This window comes from Gallinula chloropus (assembly GCF_964237585.1).
Source record: "Gallinula chloropus genome assembly, chromosome: 2".
Lineage (NCBI taxonomy): Eukaryota > Metazoa > Chordata > Aves > Gruiformes > Rallidae > Gallinula > Gallinula chloropus.
Window position 1 is genome coordinate 71,918,424 of NC_140086.1, and position 23,061 is coordinate 71,941,484.

General features: G+C 41.1%; 1 protein-coding gene across 3 annotated transcripts in view; it reads right to left on the reverse strand.

The window, feature by feature from the left end:
- FHOD3 (formin homology 2 domain containing 3) overlaps positions 1 to 23,061 on the reverse strand; it is a gene marked incomplete at both ends in the record, with an annotated part of 396,588 nt that overhangs the window by 351,403 nt on the left and 22,124 nt on the right. For all 3 annotated transcript variants that reach the window (XM_084260348.1, XM_084260347.1, XM_084260346.1), the window contains one exon: positions 10,082 to 10,188. In XM_084260348.1, the coding sequence (XP_084116474.1) occupies positions 10,082 to 10,188 (107 nt within the window). The remainder of the gene's footprint in view (positions 1 to 10,081; positions 10,189 to 23,061) is intronic.

Below are 23,061 nucleotides of genomic sequence, written 5' to 3' on the forward strand. Positions count from 1 at the left end.
GAGTTGGCAAACAGTGAAGACATTTGCATTAAAAGTGCTATTTTAATAAATATTGCTTCTGGGTAAACCAAAACACCAAAAGGCTCATTCCATCACTTGTCATCAACTTTGCTTCACATTTTGCTGAAGAGATGACACATCACTTGACCATCACTTTCCAATTTCCCACCTCTGCCAGTATGTCTCAAGCTCTGGCTGCACATTGTTCCTTGGCAACTTTACACTGGGTACCTTCTGGTCATATGGCTTAGCTATTACCTGCACTTTGAAGTTCATGTTACATTTGATTTTCATTTAAAACCACCTGCTTGGACTTGGATCAACAAATGCCTTTGGAAATGAAGCCAACATACACCACACACACTGCCCAGTACTGAGAACTTGCAGGACAAAGGAACAAAAAGGAAAGTAGAATAGATAAATGTCCCATAGCTGGGTCACTTGATGCTTCTACCTCTGCAGGCAAAGGATTCCCAAGCCACATCAAGGGACCCACAGTTTTGGTTCCAAGGGGAATAAAGCAAAAGACAAACTTCATTAGAGAACATCTAGTCACAGAGCGAAGGGCACCTGCACAAGCACCCTTCCTTCTCACAAAGATCTTAACTCTTCTTTATACCACCAAAAAAAAGCTCGAAGCCTTTCATAATTGAAATAATAACTAAAATAAATTGGAAAAAGTAGCTTTAATAATTTCTCATTAACCTTCCCCTTCTACTAGTAATTCTCTAACACCTTGAGAGGAAAAAAAACATACAACCTCTTTTATTGTTTTTCCGAAGTAATTGATGACACTCAAAAACCCCAACTACCTAAAGAAGAGATTTCCCAAAGCAACACAAAACACATTTCAAAGCGATGTCCTACTGGCTTAATTGGCCAATTACTTTCTCAGGATGCAATCAGTTTAACCAGACTCAGCAAGAACTATTTTAAAACCGCCCCACTTTGCAGTAGGACACTCATGTGCCTAGGTAAGCATAAGTACATAAAAATAAATCCTACTTTGCATTATCAATATGCTTCTTTGGGTGTGTGTCTGCTTTTTGTAAGCTTTCCATCAACATCATATTTGGCAAGGGCTCGTTTGAAACTTGATATACAAGTTCTTAAATATAACACTTTGCCCTCAGGCCACTTATTTCTCCCTATTAATTTCGTTTAGGAAATGAGCTTTGCCTTTATTGCTGGTCCATCAATGCTTTTGTTAGCGAGCACAATTACTGAGCATCATAAAACCAAAGATAAAATTGTGAAATAAATTCATATTTTGCTGTAGTGCTGGGGTCTTAACCCTCACTGAGGTCACCAGCTTTCCTGGCTTTGTTACTGGAGACCTTGCGCTAGTCAAAGACTTGCAGTGGCTTAAGCTGCTAGCTCACTGCTGGAGCTTAAATTGGAGACACTTATTTTTATCAGAAGCAGATTATTACCTCAGTTTAGTTGGTGGTAAAACAAAGACACACACACCACACACCAAGCACACAGACAGATGAATTCCCATAGGATAAACAGAACGTGAGCTTGCCTCTACAAATCTACTCTGCCTTTACCAGAGGGTGAGAGGATACACACAAATAGCTGCTGTGGAAGAGGAAGTGTAGCAAGTTCACAGCTTTTACTCATTACCCTGCGCAAGCTCAGCCGGCTGCGCATGAGGCCCAAGCAATTACCCTGCGATTCTACATCCACTGGCAAGCTGCACCAGCTTGGGTGTACTCAGTGGGTGTAGTCGGTGGTGGTATAGATTTAGGTTTAGATCCTCAAATTAATGGTCTTACAACAGGAGCTGACTTTGAGGCAGCCCTACTGCGCTTTCTGGCAGCCCTACCTGAAGGCCCGCAGATGATCTGTTTATGGAGAGAGGAAGGGATTTCCTCCTCACAAATTGAAGAGAAACACATTTCCAAGCCTTGAGAGCTGCTCACTTAACTTATAACCTCACCATCGATGAGGAGAGCAGAGTGCAAACATAGCTATTAAAGAGCTTCAATGTTAATAAAATTAAATGTTTTTACAATAAAACATCTGGCATCAGCTGTTTCTATAAGCTGTTTTTATTTAAGTTTCCACCCTAAAATATTGGGCTCCTCAGCTGTTTTCACATATAATCCTGAATGCCAAATTAGACTATCTTTTTTTTTAAAAAAAAAAAAGGTTGTCTTAGAAAAACTGTAAGAATTATTCACACACTTTTTGGTTTGGCACTGTATTTGGTATGTAATAGTCTGTAAGAGCACTACACACAACAGTACTTTTGAAATACACTTTGCAATGAGAATCATTTTTGCAGTACAGCACTCACTGCATTCACTTGCCAGCGGTAATCACTAAAACACAAAACCAGCAAATCTTCAAATGTTTCCACAGATACCTTGGTACAGATGTAGATTTTTCCTTCAAGGAGAGCGAGCTGTGAGTAATCTCTGAGGCAAGGTGGGGGAGAGGGACACAGCTGTTTCAGTACTGAGAACCACAAGCTATAAAATCCTGAGTCAAACTTTCAAAAAACCCAACAAAAGAACACCCTCACCAAAGAATAACCCACAGAAAAACCCATGGGACAAGAACCAGACCACAGAACATTTCAATGCTTGGGATTTGAGGTGTTGTCCCACACCCAAAAAGCCTGCGTGAGCTTTTGATGCTACTCCCAGACACATGGCATTTCACAAGGATCAACTGCAAGAGCTGCCCATGACCTTCCCCAGTCAAGTCTGCCAATCCCAGGCTCCTGCTCTGCCCAAACAGCAGAGAGGGGGAAAAGGTCATGAAGCAATAAGCTGCCTCCTCTCCCAAGCTGGGGAAGACACCACTATGGATGCTGGCTGATTCTCAGCTGGAAGGAGCATGGCCTAACTTGGAAGACTGGGAGTGCTGAGAGAAGAGCAAAGCCAACTCTGTTTCCCTTTAAAGGACACATCAGCACACCACTCAAAGTAAGATTGCTTTTACTCAAAGTAAGATTCCCTCATAACTTTTTTCTAAGTCACTTGCCTGTGGCTTCTCTGTCTCAACAGGAATGAAGTTCTAAGGTGCACTGACTACAACCCCCATTTGATGTACAGACCACTGACACATATGATCACTGAAATTTCTGGATTTACCTCTGCTCTTCAGCTCCCTCCTGACCAGCCCACCAAATTAGGTGACCACAGGTTCTTTCCACAAGGCCAGACAGATCTTGTATTTTGTGTTTTATGATATGAGCAGAGTGGCTTGTAGCCTTGGCAGTAAAATTTATTCAATTTTACTATTACTGATGCAAATGCTTGTTTTCTAAATACGTTTTACAATCATACAACAGTATTTATTCTTTAACTACAAAAGTAGTAGCGTTTTCCTACTAGTAGAAAAGCTTAATTTGACAACCATCATCTTCACAAAGTGTCTTGTCAATTAAATCCACTGAAAAGAAATCCTTATCTCAAAAATGGTCAATAAAAAAAAAAAAAAAAACCAAAATAAAAAAGTCCAGAGAAGCTGTGGCTGTCCTCTCCCTGGCAGTGTTCAAGGCCAGGTTGGATGGGGCTTTGGGCAACCTGGTCTAGTGGAGGGTGTCCCTTCCCAAGGCAGGGGGGTTGGAACTAGTTGATCTTCGAGGACCCTTCCAACCCAAACCAGTCTGTGATTTTATGATTCTATCAATAATTTGTCTGGTGGAACACAAAAATGTTAATTGCCTCCAACATACTTCAAAGACCTATCCTTCAAAGTCACATGTCTCATTTGTCAGTCTCTATGAAATGCATGCACATTTGCTTGATTATTCTTGATTACATGCTCTGGAAGCATGAATGCTCAAAGATGCCTTCCCTATTGTTCTGAGACAGGGAAAGTATAGGGGGCCTGTTATTTTATTTCACTACGCTGTCAAGGAATATCAAAAGATAATTATTAAAATAAGTTTCTACAGATCCACCTAAAGATTAATATTCTATCTAATGACTTTTCTCCTTTAAACAGACGTTTTTATTAGGATGAAAATTTCGTAAATTGAAAAGCTGCATAAAGTTTTGAATACATGATTAGTAACAGCCAGTTTCCTCAAACTTTGAGAGGGAAGGAATTAAAAAAGCACCAACCTAGCCATCCAGAAAAAACTATTTTTTTCATCAGAAATGTGAAAACTTAATCTTTATGGCCTTTTATTATGCAACAGTAGTTTAGCTAATCATTCACTTCAAAATGTGGTTCAACATCTTAATCTGATACATTATAGACTGGAATACCACTACCCTGGAGAAAGTCCTCCACCTTCCAAAACTTACCATAAATTCTCAGCTATATGGTAAGCCTAATACATCTAGACTCTAATGAATGAGCATGAGAGACAGCAGAAAAGGTTCCCACTTCGGGAAATCCTTCAACACATCAGGCTGTTGAATGCCTGAGATTGCTGTGATCAATAGCGACTTCGTTGGAGTCACCATGGCTCAGCCCCATGCAACAGCACATTCCTCAACAGTTTCAAGCATTTCTGGTCCATGCACCTGGATAAGTACAAATGAAGATACTTGACATGTAAAGCACACCTTAAGGGAAACATGAGAAAGGCTTCCCCAACCCACCTGCTCTGTGTGTAGCAGCTTCCTAAACTAATTCAGCCTCGTTGACAAAGAGAAGCTTGTCTGTACTGCAGGTTTTTGTTTGTTTGGGTTTTGTTGGGGTTTTATGGTTTGGGGCTTTTTTGCATCTTTTCATCGTGGCCATCCATCACATTTTTCAGGTTCAGCATTTTTTCAGAATAGTAACTAAATATCACAGAAATCACAATATTCAGAGGAACTAATGCATTTTTCAAAACACGAGTCAATCATCACAACAAGCAGCCACACTTTCTGCTGTTAGCAGCAACACCGTGACAGTCTCCCACAGGCACCTCCCTCATTTTTCTTGCTGTTTCAACTGAGAAACATTATGGAAACAACATCAAGACAAAACATGGAAAAAAACCAGCCATAAATTCAGAATATCTTCCAACAGTGAACTAATATAAATATACTCTGTCCAAATGAATACAGGATCAGCACAAGATCTGCTAGCTTGCAGTACTGCTTCAAGAAATCAGTCATGTAATTTTATGAGACAAAAATCAAGTGATCCTTCAAATGCATTCCCCACTCCCTCACAAAGTGACAGAAATTGTTCTCACAATTGTGCTAATCACAAAGTCTAAGCTGACCAGGCAATAAAAGTAAATAAGCAGGAAAATAACATTGAAGATCCCTGCCAGCCTCCACTGCCCTCAACAGATTCTGAACGGAGCCCAGAACGTACAAGAGGGGAAATGTCTGGCATCCAACTTAAATGGGATGCACCCAGTAAAAACGGCTTGAGACAGGGTGTCTAAAAAGGGATGCAAACCATCATCATGAAGCTGTTTTAAAGTACTTCTGAAATTTTTTTTTTACTTGCTGAACAGAGCCTTGAAAATGTATTCCCTGTGGAAATCTCCATCGCTCACACTATACGGTCTGAAGCAGCTTTTAGTGCTTCGTGGTTTAGGACTGTCTTCACTTGTGGGCTACACTTAGGGCCTGTTAAGACATGCCTATAAAAGAACTCCTTCAATTTTACAGTAATCTAAATACATAAACTTCTTGACAATTCTTTCTTGACCTATAAAATCACAAGTAAACGAAGGAACAGAACATTATCTATCATGGGCACTTCAACAAAAAAAGCCAGCCAACCTAAACTATCTCCTCACCCGATTACACATGCATGAATAACTTGTGTTGGAAACAAGAGGGGAAAGAAATGTACAACAAAAAAAAAGCCCACAACAGCAACCAAACGAGCCATAAATACATACCAGACTTAAAAACAAAGGCAGTTTTCCCACCTGCTCTTATTGACCCATTTCCTGGTCGTGACACCTTCTGCAAGGCCAGCTGTTCATCTTGGCTATCACCCACCCAAACCCACCAAACACCTGTACAAAAATGATCTGATGCTCCTCAGTCCCACAGCTATTCCCAAAGAAGCAAAGGGAGGTACGGACACAGGAGTACAGTCCCATCCATGTCCACATTATGCTCCTAGTTTGTCCTGCACATAAAGCGGGCAAGTATGTTGGGTTTTCTTCTTCATATAATCACAGAATATACTGAGTTGGAAGGGACCCGTAAGGATCATCCAGCTCCTGGCTCCACACAGGACCAGTCAACTTCCCTAAGCAGAAGTTTAGATTCTGTTGGAGAGGATAGCAACTACCAAAAGCCTCTTTTCATTATGTTCAGTAGCAGAATAGGATTCATTTGAATTTTTGTATGAGCACATGTGTTTCTTATACCTGTTATTTACAGATGCACATCATAAAACTCCAGTCTGCCAACATCCTTCCTCCTCCCTCTTGAAGAAAAATCCTTCTCATTTTTTACTGTGCTCATACATCCAAGAGAAAACACATACCTGCAGCCTCTCACACCAATAAAAATTTGTAAGATTGTTTCTCGCATGATTTATGTAAAGTCTCCTGTCAGCTGTGTCTTCAAAAAGAAGTATCTTCAGAGTTTTGCCTGTGCAAACAGGAACATTTTGTTTAAAATGCTGAAAACAGCCAGATTGCAGGACATTCTGGTCACTCTTAAGAGCAGCTTCCACAGTTTAGGAATCAAATTTTAAAAATGCCACAAGTATCCATCCACTAAATCCTTCATTTAGAGTTCAGCAGGCTTCAGTGACCTTAAACACAGCAGCCTGGGCATGGCAGAGAGACAGGTCCTGAGGTAGCCTAATCTCAGAAAATTAAAAGCTTTGAAGATTAAGAGCAGGACCTTGAAATGACCCAGAGAGAAAGACAGAGACTGAGTGGTTTCTGCAGCTAGTCCCTCTCAGACTGCTAAACCCCCAGCACCTGCAGCCAGCATCTCCAGCTTGGGACCACTCCAGTTCAGTACTATGGTGTCTGCAGGGGCAGAGATCAGAATTGCAAGTCCTGAAACCCAAATTTAATTTCCTAGAAATCTGGGATGGAAGAAGACATTCCTGACTGCATTTGTTATCTATGTCTAGAATACTTCTTTCTGCATAACATCACAGGAGTTGCATTTACTCTGAAGTGATAGCGTTACTAAGTCATACAAGGAAGCCATCTCTCCGATTCCTAACCCTCTGGTTGTTCTTGTTTATTGCCCTCCTGTTCTTTCCTGAAATATGGATTAATATGGGATGCAGAGATTCAGCAGAAACCTCATTAGTACTGAGAATATTAAGTTCACTGCATTTCACTGGCTAAAATACTGTTTTATACCCTCAAATATATCTTACCTTCTTCACAGTATCAGAATCACTGACTTGCTTTTAGCTCACTGTTCCCCAGCTATACTCTGGGACACATCAAAAGAAGAGTGGCCAGCAGGTTGAGGGAGGTGATTCAAACCCCACTACTCCACTCTGGTGAGACCCCACCTGTAGCACTGCACCCAGGTCTGAAGCAATTCTCTAAGGACAGGCTGAGAGAGCCTGGGGAGACCTTATAGCGACCTTCTGGTACCTGAAGGGGTCTGTAGGAAAGCTAGAGAGTGGCTGGTTACAACAGCATATAGTTCCAGGACAAGGGATAATGGATTTAGATTGAAAGCAGGCAGATTTAGATTAGATATAATGAAGAAACTCTTCCCTGTGAGGGTGGTGAGACCCTGGCACAGGCTGCCCAGAGAAGCTGTGGCTGCCCCCTCCCTGGCAGTGTTCAAGGCCAGGTTGGATGGGGCTTTGGGCAACCTGGTCTGGTGACAGGTGTTCCTGCCCATGGCAGAGGGGTTGGAACTAGAATATCTTTAAGGTATCTTCCAATCCAAGTCATCCTGTGATCCTATGATTTACTCCCCACTGAACCCCTCATTCTTCTTCCCCTCTATTCTCACCCCTTCAGCTTTTTGCTGCCTGCACAATGTACCGTAATGGGAAGAAAGCAGAGCCTGAAGGAGGACTGTAGTTGGAAGACATTGAAGAAAGATGGGTCACAACAGCTACTCCTAGTGTTGCACTTAAGACAATCAGCTGAAGCATGGAAACACAGTACTTGCTCCTGACCAACAATTATCAGCTGGACAATTTTAGAGAGCAGGGCAAAGACAAGTGAGGATGAGGGCTACATACCTGACAACAACAGACATGAAAGCTGATCTGTTTCATTTCACAAAGCCCATTTCAAAAGATAATTACCATAATAATTTTTAGCCCAAGACTCTGTGATGCACTTAAATGCACCTGGTTTCATACCTCCCCATCCATCTGTGCAAAAGAATGAAAGACCTCTTGTCAGATTTCACACTACCTGGCAGGACAAGCAATTGGAAGAAGCGATTACTTAACTGACAATAGGTTGTGCAATTCATATGAGGCCTGCACACACATGCAGAGTACACAAAAACATAACCAGCTCAAAACACCACAGTAGACACCCATTTCCAAGCAGCACAGTTAGTTCCACATGATTTTGTATTTCTTCCTAGGCTAACCACCACAATGAAAAAATAGCATCTTGTTTCAGGAGCAATTCTTACAACTGATTTTGTGAGTTCAAAGGCAGCAGAAATTAAAACAAGGGGAAAGGTAGTTTGCCATTTCAAGGTTGAAGTCTGGCAGCAAAAGCACCAACCAGTTTCCTACTTGTCAAATTACTTGGGAATGCTGTTGTGGGCTATCAAAGGCAATGACATTAAAATTGTTATCATAGAGACACCAATGGAAAGGAAAAAAACCGAGAATTAACAAGTCATACATACTAATACTGAAAAACATCCAAAAAAGCAATTTTTTTTCTTCATCTTACTTTCAACTAATTACAAAATTAGCTGGACATAAAGTTCTCTGCAGCAAGTTTTATCACTGCTGCATAAAGCTGAAGACCAGATCAACTTCTATAGTCAACACTCATTGCACAGAAAAGGAGGCCCAGCCTAGCTATATCTGTCTACTGAAGTACTGTCTTCAAACTAATTTGATTACTAACAGAACAGCTTCTGTATCTTCCAATAATTATAAAAACATCCCCTTAATTGGTATACACGAAGACAACATAAACTCACACACACAAATATCGACAACATATTATTTCAAATACTTCACATATAATAATATTCAGACATGTTCATCTCTGCATATTCAAAGACAAGACAGCTATAGCATAAGGTAGAGAAAATAATAGAAGCAAAAGAGCTTCACCTTTCACCGTTAACAAGCCCTGACCAATTCAGAATGCAGTTAATTTCCTTCTGGCACAGCCACATTGCTCACATGCATGAAGTCCATGCCAAAACCAAAACACACCCATAAAATTAATTACAACTCTCCAGTTCAATATAGTAACAAGCAAGACAAAAATAGCTCTAGATTGTCTGTTCATTTTATATCTTAAACAAGGCAATAATCTAAAATGCCTAGGACAAAAAAAAAATCTTCTAAAAAGCAAATTTTATACACATGCTCACTCCAACACACATTGATCCTAAGTTTTGGGTTCTCTCTCACTTCTCAGCAGAGATGGTTTATGGAAAGCTGTGTCATAACAACCTTTGTGTGCCAGCACTAATTAAAAAAGGCAAGAGGAAAATATTTGAACACCACCACTACAGACACACCTCCTGGACTGGCTTAATCAATTCCAGGAGTAAAAAAGGAAATCCACACAGGTCTTTCTTGTCCCTGATAATATAAGGACTTATATCTCAAGGCACAAAGAAACTGAGTTAACTTCAGGAGCACCACTCCAGCATAATTTTCTACACCAGCCATTATAAAGTAAGAAAGACCTCAGAGCTCTCAGAACCAACCTCCCTCAATTATCAAGTTCCAAAGAACTATAAAAACTCACTAGAGTAGTCAATACATTAATCTTGGTGGATTCCTAACAGTGTGCCATCTTTTAGAGAAACCTTAAGAGTGAAAGATAGAAAAGTCATAAAATTCTTAATTGTAGAAAGGGTGAGACATAATGCTTACAGAGGAAAGAATTTTCTTTTCTGTTCCTATGCTGACCTGAAACTACCAAGTTAACCACACATAATCCCAAAACCTCAATGCTTCTGAACAAATGAGCTTATTTATCTAAATTCAGTAAATATTTACTTACCCAGCATCCTCCTGAAAGCCTTCCAATTCATCTCTTTGTTCTGCAAGGGTGGATTCTAGATCCAGATAGGTACCATTGTGAGACAATTGCAGGGTGCAGTCATCAAGCTGTAGAACAAAAATCGGATTGTTAGATTACAGCAGCCAGTCTCCCTAACATGCCTCTAACATCACCTTCCCATTCTCTAGGTCAAGACCACCCTAAAAGAAACCATATTTTGGCAGGGGGTAAGAAAACAGGTGCTGTTCAACAAAATTTATGCAACCCCACATCCATATTCACTAGACCATGCTTAGACATGACAATATCAAGACAAACAACATTAATTGCCTTCTATATGTTCAAATACACACACAGTTAAATTCAAGGGGTTTATTGCCATGTCTTTAGAATGCTATAAGAAACAAAAAAGTTAATTTAAATGCCTATTAGATGAATTATTAATCTCTGTTCTTACAGTATATTTAGGTATAGTTTCTGGACCTCTGGATGGAGGTGGAAGGAAGCAGCAGCTGTTTCATGAGCTACTGAATGTCCCCCGTGAGGGGGAAAACAGCCAAAGGACAGTGCAAGGTATTCCAACAAAGAGCTGGAGTTCTGCAGTGAGGGGGATTAAGACTGAGATTTTCTGAGATGAATCAAACTGGTATTTTCTGACATCCTCATTTTAGGGAAAGGCACTAACCTGCCCCAACAGCTTGCAAGGAAACCCTTCCTAGGCTCCAAGGGGAGGTATGGACACATACACACGTACCGACTTCCCACAAAGGTACTGAGGTAACCAAGGACCAGACCTGAAATCAGGAACCTGCCTGAAATGATGCTGAAGAGGGAGAACACAATTAATAAACCCTCTTTATTTTAATCCTGTCCTCCCTCACTTTCAACTTGTCCATTAACTGTTCCAGCTGTTCTTTAAAAAAAAAAAAAAAAACCACTACATTTAATCAAAGTTAGAAAAGGAATTTTCTGGGATTTTTAGTGGGGAGTTCGTCACAGGAGGAAGTCTGGAAGATCTACTCCAAAACTCTGGCAAACTCATTGCCCAGGAATACAAAATAAATACTAGATTGAGAGGGATAACTGAACGAACTAGAGGGAAGAGTTAGGAAGTAACATGAGCTACTCTTCACCATGAGATAACCCAATGTCAAATCACAAGTTATGAGCAAAAAAAGCCTTCCCACAGCAAGGAAACAAGAAAAGGAAGGGTGAAAGTATAGGGTTGCCCTATCTCCTCACCACTAGTGAGGACTAAGCGACCATTCTCCTTAGACAGCCAGAAGAATCCAGCCCAGAAGCAGAGAAGTTGCCATCACTGAGCCCTGCTGTAGACCTTCATTTGTCAACACTGCACTGGGGATTCTTTTGTAATTGGTCCCAAGTTCACAAATACCACGTTGTGCAACTAGGTATGAAACCCAGTCCGATGCCAGTCTCGGACCAGCCTGCCAACAGAAGGTGTTTTGTTCCCCTGGATTTGGCAAACAAACCGGCAGGTCCTTCGCACGCCACTATTTACTGCAAGGCAGCCATGATGATGGTGGTGTAAACATACATCCCTGCTGCAAAGAGGAGAATATTTAACACTATACTTCATGCCAATCTTCTGCCACAAGTGGCAGCCAATGAATCTTCAAAGGGTTAAGCAAGAATCTGAAACAGCCAGGGACTCATGGAATAGAAATGACAGCCCTTTCCCATATCCATGGATTTCTCCTTCTGCTCTTTTTAACATTTGGAAAGAAAATCATCTTTAACAGGAAATTAAACCAGGTAATTGATCAAAGTTATAGGTTACCAGTAGCTGTTTAGGAAAGCATAATAATCACAGAATGTTAGGAGTTAGAAGGGACATTGAAAGATGTCTAGTCCAACTAACTAATAATAGTAAGTAGCTACACTTCTTATCTGATACCAATACCAAAACTTAGCCACTCAGTTTCCTATTGCTGATTTACATAGGCAATACAAATACTCTTCGATTATTCCGGATTAGCTGCACTGGAAATACTGCAGAAGAGCTAATCTGTAATTAGCAAACAGAGAGCAACTTTTGGGTTAGTCCACACCATTTTGCTTTGCACCCTTTCTAATCGGAAAGAAAAGTTCATCCTCTAGAGAAAGGAAAAGGGGAGAGAGAGAAAAAGGGTCAAGCTGCATTTCAAACCTGTTCCATATTTTTCTTTCCTTTTTTCCCCTCCCTGGGGAAAGAGTAAGTCGTCAAATAAAGTGACATAAGTTTTTACTCTGCCTCCTGAGGATTAAAGAAAGAAAAGAACCTACAGGCGCAGCCCTCTGATACTAAGAATAACAACAGTATTACTATTCTGTGTCTTTCCAGTCACAAAGGATGTTATTAACCTATGCTAATTCAAAATACACTCTTTAGAGAAGACTAAATACGACTCTGGGAAACTTTTTCCCAGTAGCCCAGGGTATCTAATGAAATGCTAATTTATTCAAAGCAATGCCAAAAGGCAAATCCTAATTAGATAAATGTTCTACTGTCACTATGGAGATTAGGAGATTTGCCCACAATTTCCAATTATACTGCATAATTAGGGAAAAGGAATTGTGCTTTACTAATATCTTATGACTTCAGTGTGCAAAAGCCACGATGAGAACAGGAAGCAATTCTTTATTTTCTACATTCTACCTAGTTTCAGCTCATCGCCATAGTTTCAGCTGAACGTAGCATTCATTCAGGATTTAGAGTCCTGTACGCCGTGCCTGTCAGTAAAGGTGTTCACGTAAAGGGAGGAATGGCAATATATCTTTTATTTCCATTACTTAACACAGTCTGGCCAAAAAGGTTTTCTTTCTTCTCCTACACACAAAGATGGAAAGGAGAAAAGCCACACTTTTAAAAGGATTGTAAGCATTACAGCACTGAACTCTAAAGTCATCCTTCCATGGGCTCACTTTGCTACTTTGCCTCCAAGCATCACTTGCACATATATTGTACAGGCAGGATACAAAGACAGAAGCCACCTTATGATTTTTTTTAATTAGTAAACTGCCTGCCTTTTTCAACACAAAGGATGGATGATGTTCACTCATTAGTGCTTATTAGTAGCAATTCAGGATGCTGGTCAATGTTCAGTGTTAATCCCATGTTTATCTGCTACGCATCAATTCTCCCATCTCTGGAGACCCTCAAACATGGCCCCATCTAGTTCATTCGTGACATGCTCTTCCTGCTGATCATAATGCACATTAAAATCCTTATTAACACCCATCTTGTCTTAAGACAATCCAAAGGCAGAATTAGTAAAGACAAAGAACATTTAGGTAAGACATTTTGCATAACCACAAAGACTACTATTCAACATTTTTGAAATTAATTCAATTTATTCCACTTTTCTTCACAATTTTTTTTTCATGAAGGCTCGAGTATCAAACCATATCATAAACTTCTGTAAAGCTATAAAAACTATGTATACATTTCAATTAGGTTGCCCAGGGGGGTTGTGGAGTCTCCTCTGGAGATATTCAAGACCCGTCTGGACGCCTACCTGTGTGACCTGTCCTAGGGAACCTGCTTTGGCAGGGGGGTTAGACTTGATGATCTCTTGAGGTCTCTTCCAACCCCTGCAATTCTGTGATTCTCTGTAATTACATATCATATTCTCAAATTAACAGCTTCTTAAGAGAATATTCAGAGTATTTTTTAGGCCCTATGGATACTCCCCAATTCTCTCATCTCTATAAAGAATGGGTCTACCTAGAAGCAGTATCTTTCACAGCAGTGAGGGAACAGAAGCTGTAACGTACAAGTCATTAAAATGTGTTTTAGTCAGAATCACCAGCTGTGAATGGCCAGAAATATCAGAAACCATTCTGCTACTAGGGTTAAGTGAAAGAAGCAAGAAACATAGAACCATTGAATCATAGAATTGTAGGGGTTGGAAGGGACCTCAAGAGATCATCGGGTCCAACCACCAAGACCCTTATGCATCTTCCTCACTGAAATTCTAATTGGTGTGCTCATACAATCTTCAGCTTCCCACTGAAACCTCACTGAAACATTAAGATCTGTATTCTGTCATGACAAGATAGGTACCAAGAAGGCACGGGTGTCAGTGAAATACACGCAGCGCTACAAAATTTAACCAGTTCAAGATTTACCTTTTTCTGCAACAAACATTCCAAAACAAAACCAAGATATGCTCAAAGTTTCTCAGATCATAGCCAGTGTCCGCACAGCGATAACAGACCCACACCTTCCAACCACTGCAGCACCCACGCTGCAAACGTAACCCGCACAAATGGAAAAACTGAAAGAAAAGCATCATGTACACACACAGAGACCATAACACCACATCTGGGGTGCATCAAGAGCATGGCCAGCAGGTCAAGGGAGGTTCTCCTTCCCCTCTACTCTGTCCTGGTGAGGCCACACTGGGATCCCCAGTTAAAGAAAGACAGGCAGCTACTGAAGAGAGCCCAGCAGAGGGTTACAAAGATCCCCCACTTTAGGAAAGGCAACATCTGATCTCTCATATGAGAAAAGGCCAAGATGGCTGAGTCTGTTTAGTCTGGAAAAGAAACAACTGAGAGGGAACCTGTTTATAAATATCTAAAGGGCAGGTGTCAAGAGGATGAAGCCACACACTCTTCAGTGGTGCCCAGCAGCCAGACAAGGCAACAGACACCAACTAGATTATAGGAAACTCCATCTCAATATGAGGAAAAGCTTATGTACTTTGAGGGTGAAACAGCTCTGCAACAGGCTGCCCAGAGAGGTTGTGGTATCTCCTTCCCTGGAAATTTTCAAAACCCACCTGGACAGTGTCCTGTGCAACATGTTCTGAGTAATCCTGCTTTAGCAGGGAGGTTGGACTAGATCTCCAGATGTCCCTTCCAATCCCTAATGGTCTGTGATGCCATTTCCTATCTGTATCCATTTATATACTGCAATATATAATAGTATTACATATTCCGTCCCTCTGTAACACCCTTGTGAGACCCCACCTGTAGCACTGCACCCAGCTCAGAGCTCCTCCGTACAAAAAAGAACAGGGGCTGTTGGAGTGAGTCCAGAGGAGGGCATGAAGATGATCAGAGGGCTGGCTGGAGCACCTCTCCCATGAAGACAGGCTGAGAGAGTTGGACTTGTTCAGCCTGGAGAAGAGAATGATACAGGGAGACCTTCCAGCAGCCTTCCAGTACCTGACTAGAGCCTACAGGAAAGCTAGAGAAGAACGGTTTATATGGGCATGGAGTGACAGAACAAGGGGTAATGGCCTTAAGCTGAAGGAGGGCAGACTTAGATTAGACAGAAGGAACAAATTCTCTTCCTTGAGAGGGCAGTGAGGCCCTGGCAGAAGCTGCCTAGAGAAGCTGTGGCTGCCCCCTCCCTGACTGTATTCAAGGACAGGTTGGATGGGGCTTTGGGTAACCTGGTATAGTGGAGGATGCTCCACTGCCCCTTGCAGTGGGGTTGGAACTAGATGATCTTTAAGCTCCCTTCCAACCCAAATCATCCTATGATTCTGCATATAATTTAGGTACTTTTACAACAGTTTAAAAAAAAAAAAGCAGCAATTGACTGAATGAGAGTCAGATACCAGAAACAAAAGTTGAACCCACATAAAACAGAAGAAACAGCTTTGTTTGAGAAGTCAGAGCCAAAAAACAAGTGCAGATAAGCACCAGAATGTCAGGACCACATCATCCGTTCTCGGCAACCACAGCATACTGTTATCTCTTGCAGATTGATATTTCATTCACCTTCCAAGCATCTTCAGGAAACAAAACAGGTCACATACCCCTATGCCTCTCTGCAGGTGTTGTCAGGCCAGAACCATGCTCTGCTTTCAATAAAGCAAGACACAAAGCCCATGGCAGGGGGTTGGAACTAGATGATCCTTGAGGTCCCTTCCAACTCAAACCAGTCTGTGGTTGTATGAATTAAGAAGCATGTGACCAAATCAAAAGATATATGCCTAAAGTGGGGGAAGAAATCATTGTTACATTCACAACTTGTGTACCATAAATGTCTAAGTTTTTTAATCATCATCCCCACACAAATACCTAAGAACAATTTTAAAAAGTGAAACAGAATGATAGTTTCAGCACAAGAAATTTTACTCATGTTCACATGAGTCATCACCGCAGTTAAACTCTCTAAATAACTCAAGTAACCCTGAAATAGAGTTTTCCCACAGAAAAAAAAAAGGAAGTGTAAGAAAAACGAACAAGTAGTACATAAAAAGACCATCACATTACAATATTTATACTGTTGTAAGTTTATATTTGTACTATTGCATGTTTCACTCTGAGATTATGAGCACAATTCTTTATGCAAAAGCAAATCAACGTCTCAGTGTTTAAAATATCAGGGCATTTAAAAGCAGAGCTTCCTGCTCCCTAATCCTTTTCCATTTAGCCCATTACAGAGTGATAGCATACCATGCCAGGGAGAAGGGTGTCCTGGCTTCAATTATAACCAGAAATAGGCACAAGGTCAAGCTGTAGAGTTCAGGCTTTACCCTGCCTCAGGGCTCATACCCACCTCACTAACACCCAGAGAGAGCCCTCAGCAGCAAGGCGCCTGTCTGCCACATGAACACACACGGGTTGGGGACAGGTCAGCACCCAACTCATTCCTTAAAGGCTGCCAGGAAATTGAGGATGTTAGGCAGAAGGTCCATTTATTACCAGGTTTTGTAGGTAAAGAAATCTAGCCAGTTGTGCCTAGTCCCTCAGCCTGCAGGGCTAACATGGTTTGTACCGCAAGGCTACCAAGCTTAAAAGGACTCAATATAGTTTGATAGTTAAAAAAAAAACCCAAGGATTACTTTTTCCTTGTTTCAAACAGTAACCCACAGAAACACGCATTTTTCTTCACAAAGTCACCCTTGTTGCTGTTCAACAAGGGAGCTCATCCTTTCTCTGAATTTCAGAGCTGAAGCACATCACAAGCAACAGCATGAAAAAGAGAGAAGAGTAGCAAGAAAAGGTGACAATCAGCCAGTTACTTGATGCCGTAAGTGACCACTACCACTTTTAGAAACTAGTTGAAGCTAGCTACAGGGAGAAAAAAAAAGTTATCCAAGTTCAGTCGATGTTTTCATCTACTGTGCTTCTCACAGTCCAAAAGAAACACCTAAAACCAGTGTGGGAGGTGCAAGAACAATGAAGTGCCTGCTTCCAACCACATGTGACCCACACGCCCACCTGCAGACAGAGTACTGCCGCCTGCTCTTCCTAACACACACTTGGGAGTGCCCCACATACACACCAGTCTTCCCAGGCTAGAAGCCCAAAGGGTAAATAATTCTCAATGCAGAGGCAACACACACCTCACCATCCTGACAGGAACTTCTGCAAGTCTGTTTTCTCTTACTCCAGGAAGCTTTGCTAGATTACCCACACATCCAAAGCAGACTTTCCTTTGCCTTAACTTCTCTGTTCCAAAGCAGCAGTAGGTTGGCAGAAGTGGAGGGAAATGACAGAAGCACCCCCATGCTTTTTTCAAAAGCCACAGCAGAGCCAGAAGCCATTAGAAAAGTATCTCCTCTTCCCTGTTTCTTCAAAAACTGCAGAGATGTGTTTTTTCAAGAGTCAGAGAGATTCTTTTATCCTCACCTTCAACTCCTGCCTCAAGAATCCATTCAGAAGAACACATTTTGGGCAAGTGTGCAAAGAGTGCCAAACGTCCTCAAGATTTTATCCTCTATCCAAATAAAGGTAGGCACTGCTCAAAAATTCAGTTCAGACAGTGATCAATGATACACATCATAAGCCTGACCCTTTTGCACACTCCAGCTATACAGTTTTTGTGCTGCACTCTTCTGGTTCAGCTGTATTCAGTGCAATGGCAATCCTCTTAAGGCCTACAAATACCAGTTTTCTTCCTGCACTGCCATCTTGCCCCCTCCTTTTAAAAAAAAAAAATTCTACCCAGAAAAAGGAGAAAAACAGTTTTGCCTGCTTACCAGCCCAAATGTATTCCGTATTTCTAAACATACTGCACAAACTGATTGGTGCAAATCAATATTTAAACACTTTTATATCTAAGACCAAGCATCAAACAACCATACTATTTTCAGAAGGCTTCACATTTTAATGCTTTTCAAATTTTATTACAGATCAGGACATGTAGATTTCCTGTACTGGTACACAGCTGGCCCTTCACAGTTACCCTCACTGTTAGTCCTCACAGACTAATGAAAAATGGGGATGGTCCAATTGCATCTCACAGACCACAGTCAACCCACCAAAATTACTACCTGGTTTCAGACACACCAAGAACTGCTCTATCACTGAAAGCCTCAGTTGTTCCCTTTTCACACTGAGTAGGTATAAGCTGATCTGTGCCATGGTTACCTACGTGTGTTCCAGTCATCATCATTTCGGGCAACACAATGGAGAACGACCAAAGCCTCTGTCCCAGGAGCAATGTCACATGCCACATCTCAGGTAAACAGCTTGATATTATTGAGATGAAAGGAAAGCAGCAAGTAATCCACATGTAAACCACAGGTTGGTGTTCAGTATTAAATGTACTCTAAAAACTGCTGTCACCTTCAAGTATGACAGCAGCCCAACACACTGTGTCTTGATCCAGCAGTCCCTATGCTCCAAGTAGCTCCACTCCAATTGCCTACAATAAAACTATATTCCTTCTCCCCATATTATTTTTTCTTTTCTAATATAGTTTAGTAACTCAAAGTATTTTCTTTAAAATTTCAATAAAAGCAATAATTCCATGAGGTCAGAGTTTTAAATAGTGATATCAGACATATTCTGTATGGAAAGCCATGTATGGAGAGGGCAGCTGTGCAACCTTCAGTCACCCATGCTCAAAAAAGTCAGCAAGGTTTCTGAACTGCAGCAAGATCTCTTCCGTACTCATTTACAGGCTGAAGGAAAAAAATAAATTAAAAGTTTGCTAAGTCTGTAACTTTAGAAAGATGTAACTTAACATGTCCAACAGTACGCCCCAATTTTGCAGCTCTTCAGGGGAGCTATTACCGTAGCTTGTGGGAGTAGTTATTAATACTAACGTACCTCTGGCTTATTTTTAGCCCAGTAATTGTCATTGTCAAACTACTTGGTAAACTCTGTATGTTTTGCTGAGAGATTACGTGCAGTCACACTGACGAAGCTACACTTACACACAAAGCATGGTCTGAAGGTTTGCACGACTGGGCACGGGGCCACGAGAGCACAATTACTTTGAAAGAAGCTGCTGCTCTGATATGAGAGCGCTGGTATTTTGAACCCAGCCTGCACTCCTACTCTGAAACAGCAGCTTTTATTTCTGGCCTGGTAGACGCCACAAAATACTCCTGGGGTCAGGTAATACAGTGCACCAAGTGAAACATTAATGCCACATTAGACCCTCAAGAGCCACTGGAACAATAAGCTGCCAATAAAAATATTCTGCTGAAATAACAAAGACACCGAAAACAAACACAGAAAGCTGTTATATTAATATTATGGGTTTGACTTAAGAATAACAAAAGGAAGTTCAGAGTTCAGAATTCTGAAACTGCTATTTCAGGGGTCTCCAAAATACAGGCAACACACCGCAGCGACAGCGGAACGCGGAGATGCCGACCCATTGCTATTCTTTGACAATTATGTCACAGGCTCACAGCCTTTATACTTCGTGATTCCCCTTAACACAGTGCTCCAGAGGGAGCAATTTAGGGCTTACTAGAGTATCCATGTCCACCGTGGCTTCCAACAGCAGCCACGTGGGCATTGTTAGAAGGCACAGGAGTGCTCAAAATGTCAGCGACCACGGAACAAAAAGCCAAATAAATTCATCCTTACATGGGGGCTACTGAAATGTTCAACACAAACTTTAAAATGCTAACTGAAAACACTACAAATAATTTAATTTCTACATAAAAAACTATGCAGAATTGCATGCCGCGTGGGGAACTAACACACTTTCTCCCACCCCCCCCCCCCCGTTCAATTATTTAAAGTAGAGATGACCCACAAACCAACCAAAAGGAGAACTTCCGAAAGTAAAATTGTTTAGACAAAACCCTCTCCAGTTCTTTAACCCAAAAAACTACTGCAATTTCTAGTTCTCACAGTAAACACAATGAATCTAGGGTTGAGACTAACGCTAACCTCGGCATCCCATCATAAACTTTTTGGCACTTCTCCCCATCCACATTCAGCTTTTGCTAACAAAGATGACAAAAAGCTAGGTCTTCTCACCTTCGTGGCTAAGTACATCTTCAGCTGAACAGAAAGGAGAATGACGATAAGAACAGGATCTTTTATTTGAAAGCATATACAGTGCTTTGGCTGACAGACAGGGGATGCCTGCAGCTGACACGCTGTCATTACCATTTGGCTGGAATTACTGTGAAGGTATCCAAGGAAATGGAAATAATCTCCAAGAAGGAGACAGGTCAAGAAAAGTGGGAGGAGGAGGGAAAGGATTAGCTTCAGTGGAGTTTACCATCTGAAGAATCTTTTGTTCAGAGTTTGTGTAGGAAAAACATTGAGTTAAAGTACCAGAAATCAGTCTTTTAAAGGTAAGCAGTAGTCCAGGGAAGCAGAAATTGTACTTGATTTGTGGCATACAATTCCTTCTGTCTTTTGTACTTCAGTTAAGCTGGGAAGTGCGAAGTACCTCGTATTTAAAAAATGGTTTTTGAAGAGGTGTAGCAGAACGAGCCTCTGGCTTGCAGTCATTTATTCTTAACGCACGTCCCTAAGCACAAGCTTTCTATTAGTAACCTCCACCTCGCTCAAGCAGTTAAGAGACAGAAACTGTTCTAAGGATTCCACCGCCCCTACTCTAACTGCTCCTGGGACACCACACGTTGCTCCTCACCTTATCACAAAGCTAAGCCACTGAACTACTGCAGAACCACCCGCACCACAGAGAGGTGCGGCAAGCGCACTGCACGCAGTGAACGCTACCCACCTGTGGCAGTGGTGGTTTCATTCACACCATGGCTAAACACCTGCTACACAACATACTACAGAAAGTAAGGTACTGAACCCTAACCCGACACGCAGGTTGCATTTCCAACCATACGACTGCACCCGTTTAAAAATGAATGCACCTGGAATATCACTCCTGAGGTAAGTCCTGTACTTAACATCAGTATTGGAGAGAGGAGGTTATTTGCATCTATGATCCCTCCACTAAGAAAAAAACCAAAACTAAGGAAAAGAGAAGCTGGAGACAAGACACCAGATCATTCGGAAAACTGCAGCAGGGAGGTTTTTGGGGAGAGCAATACAGCTAGAGAGGGAGAAGAATGCTTCGCAAAATTCACAAGCTTTTGAGGACCAAATCAGGGGTGATTAGGAGTTGATGAGGGTCAAAGACCAGTCAGTAAATCAAGTGGGAAGCCCAGGGTAAATTTTCTTTTGTTATAATCAAAACTTGACTCAGAAGCTTCTGGTTAGTTACACAAACTACACAAACAACAAAACCAAAACAACCAGACCAAAAAAACCCTACCCCCCAAATCACTAGCACAAACTTGTGTTAAGAGGCAGGAAATCATACCCAACAGTCACACCACAGGTTTCTGTGAATTGCAAATGTAAATAAAGCATGGCAGGATAATCAAAGAGCAAATCATACACTTGTCAGAGTAATTTTTCTGACACAGCCTGAATCTTGAAAGTTTAAATGAAAGATTTTGTCTACTAACAAATAGTCCAAGGACTACAGTCATCAAGCCTTCCTAATACTTAGGCTGCTTAGACTGTTTCCAAACCAAACACCAACTGGGAAGTCATTAAACGAGCATGATTAAAAAGTTAACAAGACTGAAACTCAATACAGGAACACTGAAAAAGGTGGAAATACACATAACACCTTGCAGAATATCAGTCAGATTTTATAAAAGCACATGAGGGATCCAAAGTAAAATTTTGTATCCTTGAGCAGACTTTATTTGCTACATATGCTTCATCACTTTATTTTTTTAATCATTCATTTCTTCCTTGTTTGATTATCTGCCAAGCAGTTTCAACCTCCAGCCTTAAAACAGTTGTCTGGACTAGAATAGGCAAATAAAAGAGATTCTCTGTGTTCATTCATATGACATCTGAACATTACTGAAGCAGAAAACCACACTCTCCAGCTCAGTTACAAGTAAAACGTAAGCCTGTAAGGGAAGAATGAATGCAGCATTACCAGCCATACCTCAACAATATTCATTCCTTGCCTACACTCTGATCACCCTGTTTCAAAGGGCATTGAGACAAAATAACTAGAAACAAATGGCTTTGGTAATAAATTCTTGATCTGTTTTCCTTGGCAGCAGACAGGGTCTACATGCTATCAGCAAGGACTAGGTGATGCCATAAGAGAACAAAAAGACCGAAATAGTTTAGGGAAAAGAGAGAGGACAGTGATACTCAACAACAACAACAAAAAAAAGGAGTATTTTTTCCTCTTTAGCCTTTTTCAGAACAAAGGAATATATAAATGAAAGAAATACATAACTATTTTACAGTGAGCCTTAAAGACAGTACGTAATGGGCCAATAAAACTCATAATTAGAGTTCAAAGCTTGGAGATCAAATGCAATTAAATACTTCTATGACTAGGAAGACTAATTTCCTGTAATTAAGATCATATAAAACATGTATGCTTCAAGACATCAGCCATCCAATATCTATTATTTAAATTTGTGCATTACGGTGGTACTCAAGAATCCCTCTAAACCATCTGGTCGTAGGTACTGGAGATCACAGCCACAGTTATCAGGTTCTTCTATGAACAAAGGAACAACAACATGCATTTACTTTGCTGTAAGTGTAAAAGCTTCTATAAACCAAACCACCTGGGGCCCTTGTTTCCAGTGCTTGCTCCCAACATTATTTTTTTTCTAAAACATTTGAGTGACAAAAGCAAAACACAAATAGCCATTTTGGTAAGTAACATGACTCCAACCCTCTAAGACTGAACACAGTTTTCTGCCGTACTCAAACGTGCAGATGTCCAGCTTGTCAGTTCCAAGTGGATTTGGCTG